The sequence below is a fragment of the Ovis canadensis genome, chromosome 17 (genome assembly GCF_042477335.2).
Source record: "Ovis canadensis isolate MfBH-ARS-UI-01 breed Bighorn chromosome 17, ARS-UI_OviCan_v2, whole genome shotgun sequence".
Taxonomy (NCBI): domain Eukaryota; kingdom Metazoa; phylum Chordata; class Mammalia; order Artiodactyla; family Bovidae; genus Ovis; species Ovis canadensis.
This window is the reverse complement of record NC_091261.1, coordinates 18,707,853-18,721,496: the sequence shown is the minus strand read 5'-3', so window position 1 is coordinate 18,721,496 and position 13,644 is coordinate 18,707,853. Positions and strand designations below refer to the sequence as shown.

The following is a 13,644-nucleotide window of genomic DNA, read 5'->3' as shown; positions in this document are numbered from 1 at the left end:
TCCCAGGACTGTTGGGTTAAGAATAAGCCAGGCATTTGTTCACAGTCTCCAGCTTGACACAGTCTGCAACTGTCACAAGAGAAGATTATTCATAACAATTTTTTAAGCCAAAGAACTTTATTTTGGAAAAATCATATTGACCAGGTTACTATTCAAAAGTCTGTTAATTGAATGTAAACATATACTGATGAATGTATGGATAAAGAAGATATGGTTTATACATAATGTATGTGCTCAGACACTCAATCATGTCAGACTCTTTTTGACCCCATGGACTATAGCCTGCCAGGCTCCTCTGTCCGTGGGATTTCTCTAGGCAAGGCTACTGAAGTGGGTTGCCATTTATTCCTCCAGGGGATCTTCCTGACCCAGGGATTGAACCCATGTCTCCTGCCTCTCCTGCACTGGCAGGCAGATACTTTACCACTGAGCCATGTGGGAAGCCCATACATATAATGTTTTATATTATATATATATAAAGCATATATAATATATATTTATGCTTATATATCATATGCTATAATTATATAATCATACATCCATATGATTATATATTTTATATATAATAATTATACATAATCATATATATAATTACATGAATGTATATATAATTATGTTTATATAATATATACTATATTATACTTATTAAGCATATATAATATATATAATGAGACATTAGTGGAAAAAAAATGAAATCTTGCCTTTTCTGACAACCTAGTTGATATTAGGATGGAACTAGGGGATATTTTTTCCTTTTTTTTTTTTTTTTTGACCTAGAGGATATTATGCTAAGTGAAATAAGTCAGACAGAGCAAGAAAAATACTACATGATTTCACTAATGAACAAATAGAACAGAAAAAAAAGTCATATATACAAACAGGTTTTTGCCAGAGGAGAGGGAATCCAAGGGAGAAGAGAAACAGATAACAGAGATTAAGAGGTATAAACTTACAGTTGTATATGAGTCATGGGTATGAAATGTACAGTGTGGGGAATATGCTCAATAATTATATGATACCTTTGTATGGTGACAAATGATAACTACACTTGTTGCGGTGATCAGTTTGAAACATATAGAAGAATCAAATCCTCTGTTGTATAACGGAAATTAACATAGTGTTATGTTAATAGGCCAATTACATCTCAAAAACAAATAAAAAGGCAAATAAACAAACTCATAGTAAAAAACATCAGATTTGTGGTTACCAGAGGCAGGAAGCAGGGGAAGGGGAAATCAGCTGAAGGCAGGGAAAGGTACAAACTTCCAGTTATAAGACAAATGAGTACTAGGGATGTAATCTATGACATGATAAATATAACCAACACTGCTATATGTTATATACGAAAGCTGTTAAGAGAGGAGAACCTAAGAGCTCTCATCATGAGGAAATTTTTTTTTCTATTTCTTAATTTTGTATCTACAGGAGATGATGAATGTTCATTAAACTCATCATGATAAATCATTTTATGATGCATGTACGTTGAATCATTATTCTGTATACTTTAAACTAGTACAGTGCTATATGTCAGCTATATCTCAGTAAAACTGGGAGAACAAAGAATTCTTAAACACATTATAATACTCAATATATGCTTTACCTTGGCCATTATTCTTTGGAATCTTTTGCGTTCGAGCCACCCTCTGACAAGTGCCTGCACGGTGGTGACCATTTTAACTATGTTTTTGGTTATTGCAAATTTTTTTCTTCCCCGGAACACTTGGAAGATCTCTATGTGTGGTCCAATTCTTTTAACTTTATTGTCAGTTTTATCACTTTTACTAAGAATGGATTTGGGGCTAAAAATAAAATATAAAATTTCTTATTATAGTTAATAAGAAAAACAATCTTCTAAAAAGTCTTAAATCCAATTTCATAATGAATATAATGAAATAGAAAATACACTGTAATTAGCACATAGAATTCATGTGTTTGCATATATATATATATGTATATCATCTGAACATTCCAATAGGGTTCTCCAAAGAAAGTTGAATATGTCAAAATCAATATAACATGCATAAATTGACCTTCTGAAGAAATGAAACCTAAAAGAAAGTAAATCTGTCAAAGTTTATCCACAAGTATTCAAAAGAGAGATACAGTATCTAAGGAACAAAATATTTTCATATGACAAGGCACATTAGTAAAAATAACTTTCCTGTCCCAGAAGCTATTTTAAACTAAAGACTGCTGCAAAATTATTCAGCACTGATTCTCTGCTTACCAAACTCCTCTGAAAAGTAATTTTATTTTCCAAATGCTTCCAGTTGAGAGGCAGGGTATGTATTGATAGAGCCATGGACTACAGGATCACCGAAGTGAGTGATCCTCCTGGAAAACGCGACAAGCCTTGCAACTGATACGGACGGCCCTTCCATCTGTGATGACCACGTGAGAAGACTTTCTGCATGAACAGCCTGTGACCTTGGCAATCTTCTGTCTGCTTTTTTCCCTCGTATATCTTTTGTATTTTTAACATGGTAGTCAGGTTTTTCAAAGCCTTCCAAAGTTCAAAGTGTAGTTTCCTTGCAATTTTTAGCACACAAACATCTTTTTGTTCTCTTAATTGCTTTTGCTTCTGCATCTTTCACAGCTGGAGTTCCAGTGAGATAGCCAGGGCGTTTCACACACCAGACCTGAGTCTTGCCCTACAAAGTGCAGTGTGTATAGACTTCTAAATCCCAGACCCAACTTTCTTGATTCCCAGAGTGAATATCATTGACTGTTTCTACAATCTTCTTCTCCAGATCTGTTTTGATATTTGCATTAAGCTGGCTCTGATAGACTCCTGTTCTAGTCTGCACATGATCATTATTTTTCTTCCCCTGGTGACTAAAATGTTGGAAGTCTGATTTTAATTATTGACTCCAGCCATCTAGTCTCTGTTGGGTGGTAAATAGTAGACAACAGGGGATCTTTTTTCCATTTGTTTCTTCTGTTTGTCTTGAAACTTGTGGTATCTTCTGATATGCCTTGTATTATCAGTACACCTAAAATTAAGTTCCCCCTGTGGCTCAGTGGTAAAGCATCTACCTATAATGTAGGAGATGCATTCCTGGGTCACAAAGACCCCCTGGAGAAGGAAGTAACAACCCACTCCACTATTTTTGCCTGGAGAACACTATGGACAGAGAAGCCTGGCAGGCTATAGTCCATGGGGTCAAAAAGAATCAGACACAACTTGGCAATTAAACAACTACAACACATCCTAAAATCATTTGAGATACTTTTGTACCCACTAGATTGGAGATCAGCTCCAGATTAGGAAATTCATAACAAGTATTGTTTGGAGATCCTTTTTGATTCTTGGACCTTCGTACACTGAAGTAGCCACTACTGACCAGTGAGATTTGCTCAAGCACAGAAAACTGTCCTCTGGATTTACTTTTGATCTAAAGCTAAAGACACAGAACTGAGGTTAGCACTTCTCTCTGTTTGTGTATACAAATACACATTGTCCTGTCTTTGCAAAAGAAAGGAAGTTAGCCTGGTATGATGTTCATATAACAGTAGTTCTTTTGTATCTTTGGTTGGTTCTTTCATTATCTCTCTTGAGAAAACTTCCGTAGACTGAGTCAAAAATATAACATGTTGTGCTGGAGAGAAATATTTAAATAGACAAAGCTACCAGAAAAGGCATAGAAAATAAAGCAAAGTTTTCTTTTTGGTTGTTTAAATTAAGACTGATTTTGAATAGCTCATAAAAGAGGGAGCTCTGCCTTCTAAGAGTATTTTTGCTCTGTTATATCAATTTTTATGAACAGGCCTCCATGTAAGAGATAAACTGGGAATGCAAATAAAATAGAAATGGTTACTTCTGACTTGTTCGGAGTTTTAAGACCTACTGTGAAATCAAAAGGATTTTGAGCTCATGACTTTTTTTCCTTTTTCTCAGAAGAAATGAGAGAAGTCTTCTAGAAACACATACATGAGCCAACTTTATGGTCAAACTTATACGTTCTAACAGTAATGTGTAAATAAATCTTAAAGGAACATATACACCTGACCATAAGGTGATGTGTGATGTGTATTGTTAAAGTACCAGCAGTGGTCGCTGGCTCTCTGCTATTCTCATAAGTTGCCTTGAATGGCACAGAATTCTTTGTCATGTACTGAAAACTGTCTGTGGTGTGGAAATGTTAGGGGAAGCACACTGATTGAAACCATCCACTCTGGCCAAGCACCATAGTAACCATTTGTATGAGTTGTTTTACGACAGGAGGTCCTGGTAAGGAACACAGAACTAATAAGCCTCCACCAACTGGAAGAGTTCAGGAAAAGTCAAAAGGAGACACCACATTTCTGACCACCTCCCAGAATCCTTCTCTCTGGCATCTATCTTGGCTGAACAAGGTATGCACCACCAGGAAGGACTCTGAGTCAGAATGATTGGCTAAAGACAATCCGGAAACTAATCCCATCACCATAATACCCAAGACTAGCCAAGTGGCAGAGCTGTTCTCCTGGGTTCCCTTACCCTCCTGCTCTCCGCCCAGGTGCCCTTTCCCAGTGAAATCTCTTGCTTTGTCAGCACATGTGTCTCCTCAGACAATTCATTTCCAAGTGTTAGACAAGAATCCAGTTTCAGGCCCTGGAAGGGGTCCCCCTTCCTGCAACAGAAGGGGGTTTGGGAGAGGGAGGGGTAGAATTGAAGTTAGTTATTCTGGTTAAAGGCTATAGTTAGCATGACTCATTAGAATGAGTGAATAAGAGCTATAGTTAACAAGAGTGATTAGAATGACTTTAATTAAAAGAAAAAGGAAATGCAAAAATGTTTACAAAATGATGGATATGTTTTGTCTGCTTTTTAATCAATTGAAAAAGAAAAGGATTTATCTTAGGCCTTAGTCATATGGACTTTGATCAACCACATATCTCTAAACAATTGGAATGTTAAATGGAAATTTGAAGCTGAAGAGTAATTTATAGAAGACTTGATGGAAAGTGAATTATATTTACAAATAATGGGTTTGAAAAGAAGCTATGAAACACACCAAATTTTGATAATCAGTTCAGTTCAGTTCAGTTCAGTCACTCAGTCATGTCCGACTCTTTGTGACCCCGTGAATCGCAGCACGCCAGGCCTCCTTGTTCATCACCATCTCCTGGAGTTCACTCAGACTTACATTCATCGAGTCCGTGATGCCATCCAGCCATCTATCTCATCCTCTGTCGTCCCCTTCTCCTCCTGCCCTCAATCCCTCCCAGCATCAGAGTCTTTTCCAATGAGTCAACTCTTCACATGAGGTGGCCAAAGTACTGGAGTTTCAGCTTTAGCATCATTCCTTCCAAAGAAATCCCAGGGTTGATCTCCTTCAGAATGGACTGGTTGGATCTCCTTGCAGTCCAAGGGACTCTCAAGAGTCTTCTCCAACACCACAGTTCAAAAGCATCAATTCTTCAGAGCTCAGCATTCTTCACAGTCCAACTCTCACATCCACACATGACCACAGGAAAAACCATAGCCTTGACTAGACGGACCTTAGTGGGCAAAGTAATGTCTCTGCTTTTGAATATACTATCTAGGTTGCTCATAACTTTTCTTCCAAGGAGTAAGCGTCTTAATTTCATGGCTGCAATCACCATCTGCAGTGATTTTGGAGCCCTAAAAAATAAAGTCTGACACTGTTTCCACTGTTTCCCCATCTATTTCCCATGAAGTGATGGGACCGGATGCCATGATCTTCGTTTTCTGAATGTTGAGCTTTAAGCCAACTTTTCACTCTCCTCTTTCACTTTCGTCAAGAGGCTTTTTAGCTCCTCTTCACTTTCTGCCATAAGGGTGCTGTCATCTGCATATCTGAGGTTATTGATATTTCTCCCAACAATCTTGATTCCAGCTTATGTTTCTTCCAGTCCAGCGTTTCTCATGATGTACTCTACATAGAAGTTAAATAAGCTGGGTAACAATATACAGCCTTGACATACTCCTTTTCCTATTTGGAACCAGTCTGTTGTTCCATGTCCAGTTCTAACTGTTGCTTCCTGACCTGCATACAGATTTCTCAAGAGGCAGGTCAGGTGGTCTGGTATTACAATCTCTTTCAGAATTTTCCACAGTTTATTGTGATCCACACAGTCAAAGGCTTTGGCATAGTCAATAAAGCAGAAGTAGATGTTTTTCTGGAACTCACTTGCTTTTTCCATGATCCAGTAGATTTTGGCAATTTGATCTCTGGCTCCTCCACCTTTTCTAAAACCAGCTTGAACGTCAGGAAGTTCACGGTTCACGTATGGCTGAAGCCTGGTTTGGAGAATTTTGAGCATTACTTTACTAGCATGTGAGATGAGTGCAATTGTTAGGTCAATTTGGATAAGTTTAATCCTCAAATAGAGAAATGCTTGTGAATCCTGGACTATGAAATGTTGCTTGGGTGGTACAAACAAAGAAGTAAAATCAAAATTTGATTTTCTTTCTGCTACACTGAAAAAACTGATTTTTGAATAACAGTCTGCTCCTAATAGGAGAGGGGGAAAATCATTCAGGGCCTTTATTACAGTTTTCCTAGGAAGCAAAAATTCCTTACATCACACAAAAGTATTTCTTATAAATACTTTTACATTTTTTTCTCTTCTTTATGATCTACTTCTTACAAAATCTGGTATTCCTAATATTTAATGTGATTTGTGACTATGTTACTTTTTTTTTTACTCTAAGGTCACCTATGACTTTTGTTGATACTTTGCAGCCTCTCAAAATTCTTTGCAATTCAAATTTAATTCCTATATTTAGAAACAAAAGCCTATTGGTTCACAACTCAAAATTCTTAAAGATCCAACTGTTTTAAATATGGCCTGAATAACCATAATTTTTGGCCATTTAGAGCCTGCCTGCTTTGCATTTCCTACAAAACTGTAACCAACATTTATTAGCCAAAGATAAGACAAACTTTGAGGCTATGAAAGACTTCAAGCCACTGCTGCCCATCAGAGTTCACTGACCCAGAGACTCCCCTTCTTGCTGTGAGTGAAATCACCTAGACATGTAAGCTGCCCCTCCTCCACTCCCACAGGAGGTCCCTCAATCTCTTCCCCTTCTGAATGGTGACTCTACATCATGGTCTCTAGGTCTTCTGCTGTGAGGGACTTCCTCTCTCACAGCTGTCCATGTGAGCCAAAGAAAGTGTGTTATGTGCCATTGTCTCCCACGACCATATCTTTTCCTTGATTATTCTCATGATCCTTGAGCTCATTATAATGTCCACAGTTTTTCTTGACTCAGCACTACTATACTGAAAGTTGTCCGATGTATCCAAGTCCACACCACAAAAAGATACCAAAGAAAAATCTCCTTAAGTTAAATATATAACAGCTAAAATATTGTTAATATAAATATATTAGGAGCACACTTTGTGGTAAGCTGATTGCATTGATGGCTAATTAATGCCTCTTTATGCCCCTATCTTTGCAATGTGATTTTACAGCCCCACCCGTCAGGTGAGGAATCAAGCTACCCACCCAAGAATCTAGGTTAGCCCTATGAATTGCTTTGACCAAAAGAAATCAATGGAAGTCATGCTATGCCAGTTCTTAGCATGTGCCGCTATAGGCCTTACACAGTTCCATTCTCTTAGAACTCGTCCTGTACATGAGAACAAGCCAACAGGCCTCTAAAGAATGAGAGACCACAGGAGAACCGACAAGAAGGACTCATTTGAGTGATCCCCGATGATATCAGCTAAGTACGGACCAGATTATCGGAACTGCCTCATGAGAAATAACAGTTGCTGTTTTCAATTACTACATTCTGTGATGTTATTGTAGCAATGAATCACTGATGCACATACTCATGTTCATACACACAGGGTAATACAGTAACTGTCGAATTGATTTTTTTTTAATATTTTATTTCAGAGGTAAATTACCTCTGTCAAGTAGTGACACTCATGACAAAGATTTTATGGGATGACTTAAAAAAAAAAACAAAACTTGAGGGTTGCCAGTGTAAATAGCATGTTCTTATTTTAAGATGTGCGTGTGTGTGTGTGTGTGTGTGTGTGTGTGTGTTAGGGAAATAAAATAGAAGTGGTCTTGTTCAGGCTTCAGAGACAAAGGAGCAGATCAAGCGGCTTACCTTGCTTCTGACCCACCTAGACACTGCCCAGACTACCACTGTGGGTGTCAGCCACAACTTCCCTGAGTGTTGGAAGAGAAACACAATAGATAGATAGGAAGCAGATCTTGGAATTTGTTAAGTCCCTAGAGGAGGTCTGGCCAACCACTTCCTGGATTTAGCAACATTCCAAGATCTGCAAAACAAAGAAAGTGAAGTCCCTCAGTCCTGTCTGACTCTTTGCGACCCCAGGGACTGTGGCCCACCAGGCTCCTCCGTCCATGGGATTCTCCAGGCAAGAATACTGGAGTGGGTTGCCATTTCCTTCTCCAGGGGATCTTCTGGACCCAGGGATCGAACCCAGGTCTCCCGCGTTGCAGGCAGACGCTTTAACCTCTGAGCCATAATAGCAGAGCTGCTGGTTTTTTGTTTTTTGTTTTTGCTCCTAAACTAATAATTGGCCTGTGGCCTGGGGATTATAAGTGGGGCCAAGAAACAGCAGTCCTAAGACTCACCCACAGAGCTGACACTGCCTGGGACCTTCTCCCAACTGGAGCTCCGGACTGCTGTCACACAGAACCTCCCAGCACTAAGTCTATTGCTGCTGCTGCTGCTGCTGCTGCTGCTAAGTCGCTTCAGTCGTGTCCAACTCTGTTGGACCCCATAGATGGCAGCCCACCAGGCTCCGCCATCCCTTGGATTCTCCAGGCAAGAACACTGGAGTGGGTTGCCATTTCCTCCTCCAGTGCATGAAAGTGAAAAGTGAAAGGGAAGTTGCTCAGTCGTGTCTGACTCGTAGAGACCCCATGGACTGCAGCCCACCAGGCTCCTCCATCCATGGGATTTTCCAGGCAAGGGAACTGGAGTGGGTGCCATTGCCTTCTCCAGCACTAAGTCTGGACGTCTGCAAATCCAATATGGTGATGTATATACTACTGCTCTCCTCTGCTGTTTCTATTTCTTGTTTCCTTTTAAGGTTAGTATATTGAAAGTAGACTAGATAGTTCTCTAATAAATATTTGTATTGTTTATTTGAATATAATGAGTGGCTTATTTTGTTAACAAATCCTTTGAACCTGAGGAGAAAGTGAAAACTTTAGACAAAACCTCATGCTAAGTCACTTCAGTCTGACTCTTTGTGACCTCATGGACTATAGTCAGCCGGGCTCCTCTGTCCATGGGATTCTTCAGGCAAGTAAACTGGGGTGAGTTTCTGGGCCCTCCTGCAAGGGATCTTCCCAACCCAGGGATCAAACCCATGTCTCTTACATCTCCTGCATTGGTGGGTGGGTTCTTTACCAGTAGGGCCACCTTTAATGAAGGTCGTTTGGCCGTGTCCCCTCTTTCTGACCCCACGAACTATACAGTCTATGGAATTCTCTAGGCCATAATACTGGAGTGGGTAGCCTTTCCCTTCCTCCCAACCCAGGGATCGAACTCAGGTCTCCTGCACTGCAGGCAGATTCTTTACCAGCTGAGCCACAAGGGAAGCCCAAGAATATTGGAGTGGGTAGCCTATCCTTTCTCCAGAGGATCTTCCTGACCCTGGAATTGAACCAGGGTCTCCTGAATTATAGGCAGACTCTTTACCAACTGAGCTATCAATGAAGTGGCCACCTGGGAAGCCCTGTTTCAAGGTGATCAGTGACTAAATCCTTACGCAATGAATATGTATGTCTGCAATAGAGGATTCCACTTCTCTCCACTCTGATATTTCTGTTTATTATATCAAATACACACTAGACATATATTATTCCACTCAGACATAACTTCAACAGGTGGCTTCGACCTTTCTCTCACACTTGCCCAAAGTCCCTAATACAACTTATATGGGACTTACATCCCCTGAAAGAAACATCAAAAGAAAGACAGCCTTCCAAAGAATATATTTTCTTAACAATTTATAGTAGAAGGAGAAGACTTAGAGTACAGGCTTCTCAATTTATGATCTGTGTCATATGTATGATACTACAGTGCTCCTCAACGTTCTTTTTTGGGGGGGGCACTAGAGACTGGTTTTATGGAAGACAACTTTTCCACAGACCAAGATAGGGGATGGTTAGGATAATTCAAAGAAATTACACTTATTGTGCACTTTAGTTCCATTATTATCATATCAGCTCCACCTCAGATCATCAGGCATTAGATCCCAGATGTTGGGAACCCCAGTATACAACCAAGAGAGGAAAAAATTATGTCATGACTTCAGAAAGGCTGTCATTGGCAATCTCCAGTCCTCAATGGTTTGGATAATTTGGGTGACTGACTTCAGGGGTTTTTTTTTCCTTTGTTTCAGGGGTACTAAAAGACAGTCATACCACATAAACTGACTCTACTACATAAATGTTCAACTTAATGAAAATTACAAGCATCAGTAGTAAGTAGATGAGATGGAGAAACGCATTATGACTGTCAGATAGATGGAGGCTCAGTAACCACCTCTGAATTAAAGAACCAGTAGGAACTATCCCTTGCTTCTTCAAATGTAATTTTTAAATTTATTAGCCTTCATAAGGTCTTAAAACAGTTCTGATATGGAGAGAATTATCATTTTATAGATTTTACAGTTCTGATATGGAAAGAATTATCATTCTACAGATTCTTAGTCACTAAAGAGTATCTGTAAAACTCTTGGGCCAAAAGATATACAGTTATTCCAGTTATAAAATAAGTAAGTTCTACAGAAGTAATGTCCACCCCAGTTAGTAAATATAGTTAATAATATCATACTGTATATTTGAAAGTTGCTAAGACAGTAGATCTTAAAAGTACTCATCACAGGGAAAAAATTGTGACTGTATGAGATGATGGATGTTAACTAGACTTTCTATGATCATTTTGCTATATATTCAAATATCGAATCATTATGTTGTACACCTGAAACTATACTATATCATTACAAGTCAACTATATCTCAATTTTGAAAATTCTGTTAGAAAGTATTTATAAACATACACATAAGTCATTAGAAACTAGGTATGGAACTAGTTACCACCAGAGAAGAGATTACAGTCTTTGTCCCCAAGCCACCTCTTTTGAAAGTCACCCTATAAAGGCTGAGAAAGACCAGAGCTGAATAGCTGAACTGAAATCTTTCACTTGAGGTTTGACAAATCTATGATCAAGGTGTCAGATCAAAGAGTTTTCAGTGAGAGAAGAAATTAAGCAAGATTACATGTGAGAAAAGATACAATAAGTTAATTAGTAAGTTAATCATGTCTGAATATTAAGACACTGAGCTTGGCAAACATTTGAACAGGGAATTTCCTTTCAACTGCTAATGCTTATACGATAATATATATTAAACACTAAATCAGTTTTAGAGTTTGGTTCAGATATTGCTACTAATTAGTTTTGGCTGATATTGAAGTATTTTGTATGCTCCATTTATAAAAGCACTCTTCGCCCATCTGTTCATAGGTTGAAAGTGATTAAAGGATACTTACTTTGGCTGCTGTAAAAGTCAAATACTTTTTAAGCTGCAAATATGTGACAAAACCAGTTCAGGTTGCCAAGTTCAGAAATACATCAAAAAAGATTTGCAATGCCTCCCTGCCCCCAATTCCTCTTCCAACCTGCATTATCAAAAAGTAAATATCACCACTTTCCTGATTAGACTAGCATGCCTGCTTTGTCCAAATGCTTTGCAATTTAGTTATAATTTACACAATTTGCTCTGATTTGGATCCTCTGCTACCAAGCTGTGTTGAGGGCTTTCGTTTCCTGTACATGCAGCCTTGAAGCAGAAGCATGTGATGCTTTCGTGCTTTGAATGCTGGATCTGAAAGCAATTTGGCTAACAAGTGAAACAAGTTTGTGGCCTACTTTAACACCCTATATGAGGTCTGTTCAGTTTAAAAACAATGCATTATATTCAGCATGGGTGATAGAGATTTTTAAGAACATGAAGGTAATACATTTCCACAAATGATATTGTCTCAGTATTATTTAGTACTCCACTGGCAAATCTTCCCAAGGGGTTAGGACTTCATGCTAGCAAAACCTGCTCAATTCAAACATCAGAACAGAATTCCTGGCACGTTTAAAAAAGATGCAATCCTTCTGAAGTGGAAGATAACATCACTTTAATTGAGGCAAAAATTTTAAATAATTTAAATATCTGAATGAGATGTGTTTCCTTCTGAGCTCTCCACACTCTTGTGTTCTGATCATGCCTCACAATGCTAGCCTGCCCTGACACAAAAAAATGAAGAACCTTCCTTTTTGGATGTTGTTCAGTCACTAAGTCATGTCCAGCTCTTCACAACCCCATGGACTGCAGCATGTCAGGCTTCCCCATTCTTCACTATTTCCTGGAGTTTGCTCAAACTCATGTCCATTGAGTCAGTGATGCCATCTCATCCTCTGTTGCCCCCTTCTCCTGCCTTCAATCTTTCCCAGCATCAGGGTCTTTTCCAATGAGTCAGTTCTTCACATCAGGTGGCCAAAGTACTGGAGTTCAGCTGCAGTATCAGTCATTCCAATGAATATTCAGGGTTGATTTCCTTTAGGATTAGCTGGTTTGATCTCCTTGCAGTCCAAGGGACTCTCGAGAGTCTACTCCAGCACTACAGTTCAAAAGAATCAATTTTTCAGTACTCAGCCTTCTTTATGGTCCAACTCTCACATCCATACTAGTCCCTTTGATGAGATAGACATTTGTCAGTAAAGGGATGCCTCTGCTTTTTAATATGCTGTCTAGGTTGGTCATAGCTTTTCTTCCAAAGAGCAAGCATCTTTTAATTTCATAGCTGCAGTCACCATCTGCAGTGATTTTGGAGCCAAATAGTCACTGTTTCCATTGTTTCCCCATCTATTTGCCATGAAGTTTAAGGGACCAGATGCCATGATCTTAGTTCTTTAAATGTTGAGTTTAAGCCACAGCAACCTCTAACTAGATCATATTAAAGGGTGGAGGCTGATAGTCTATTTAGAGCCTCTGAGGATACTTGTCTTCAACAGTTTATTACCTAAAGTGCTCTAACCAGCACCTATCCAGAAATGCAAATGACACAGTGGCCTGGGAGGGTTTCTTCTGCCTACCCCACACCTGACTTTCCTAGGAAGACATTCTCCCAGTCTATCAGGCCATATCTCTGGAAAGATGAGTTTTATTTTTGCTGTTGCTGCTTAGTTTCAATTTTCCAACAGCTCTTCCTCAAAAAAAGAAAATTTTAAATCCCATATTCAGTTCAAAAAATGAAATTATTCTTTCCTGCATGTATTAACTTTTTGGAGAAGCACTATTTATTATGAATTAAACCAAAATTATCATTTCACATCACACACAGCCAAAAGGAAAAACTGGATTTGTTCAAATTTAATTGATTCTGCTTATATGGGCAAGATAATCATGACACACTCCCAGGGAATTCTCTCTGATACAAGCATTAAAACACCATTTTAATGTACATACATGTTTTTATCTGTAGGGCACTTAAAAAAATTACCCTGGAAGATGTCATAATGACTAGGGTGTTTATGCCAAAGGTGTAATGGGAGCTGATTTTTCTGTGATAGAATGACCGGAGTTGTCCATTTATCATGAGCTTATCTATGCAATAGGGAACATAATGAGTTGTCTAGTC

At 38.8% G+C, this 13,644-nt stretch overlaps 1 protein-coding gene across 1 annotated transcript in view; it reads right to left on the bottom strand.

Moving 5' to 3' along the window:
• The window catches only part of IQCM (IQ motif containing M), a 522,664-nt gene that overhangs the window by 231,351 nt on the left and 277,669 nt on the right, over positions 1 to 13,644 (bottom strand). The window contains 1 exon segment of the mRNA XM_069558325.1: positions 1,601 to 1,799. Coding sequence (XP_069414426.1) covers positions 1,601 to 1,799 — 199 coding nt within the window.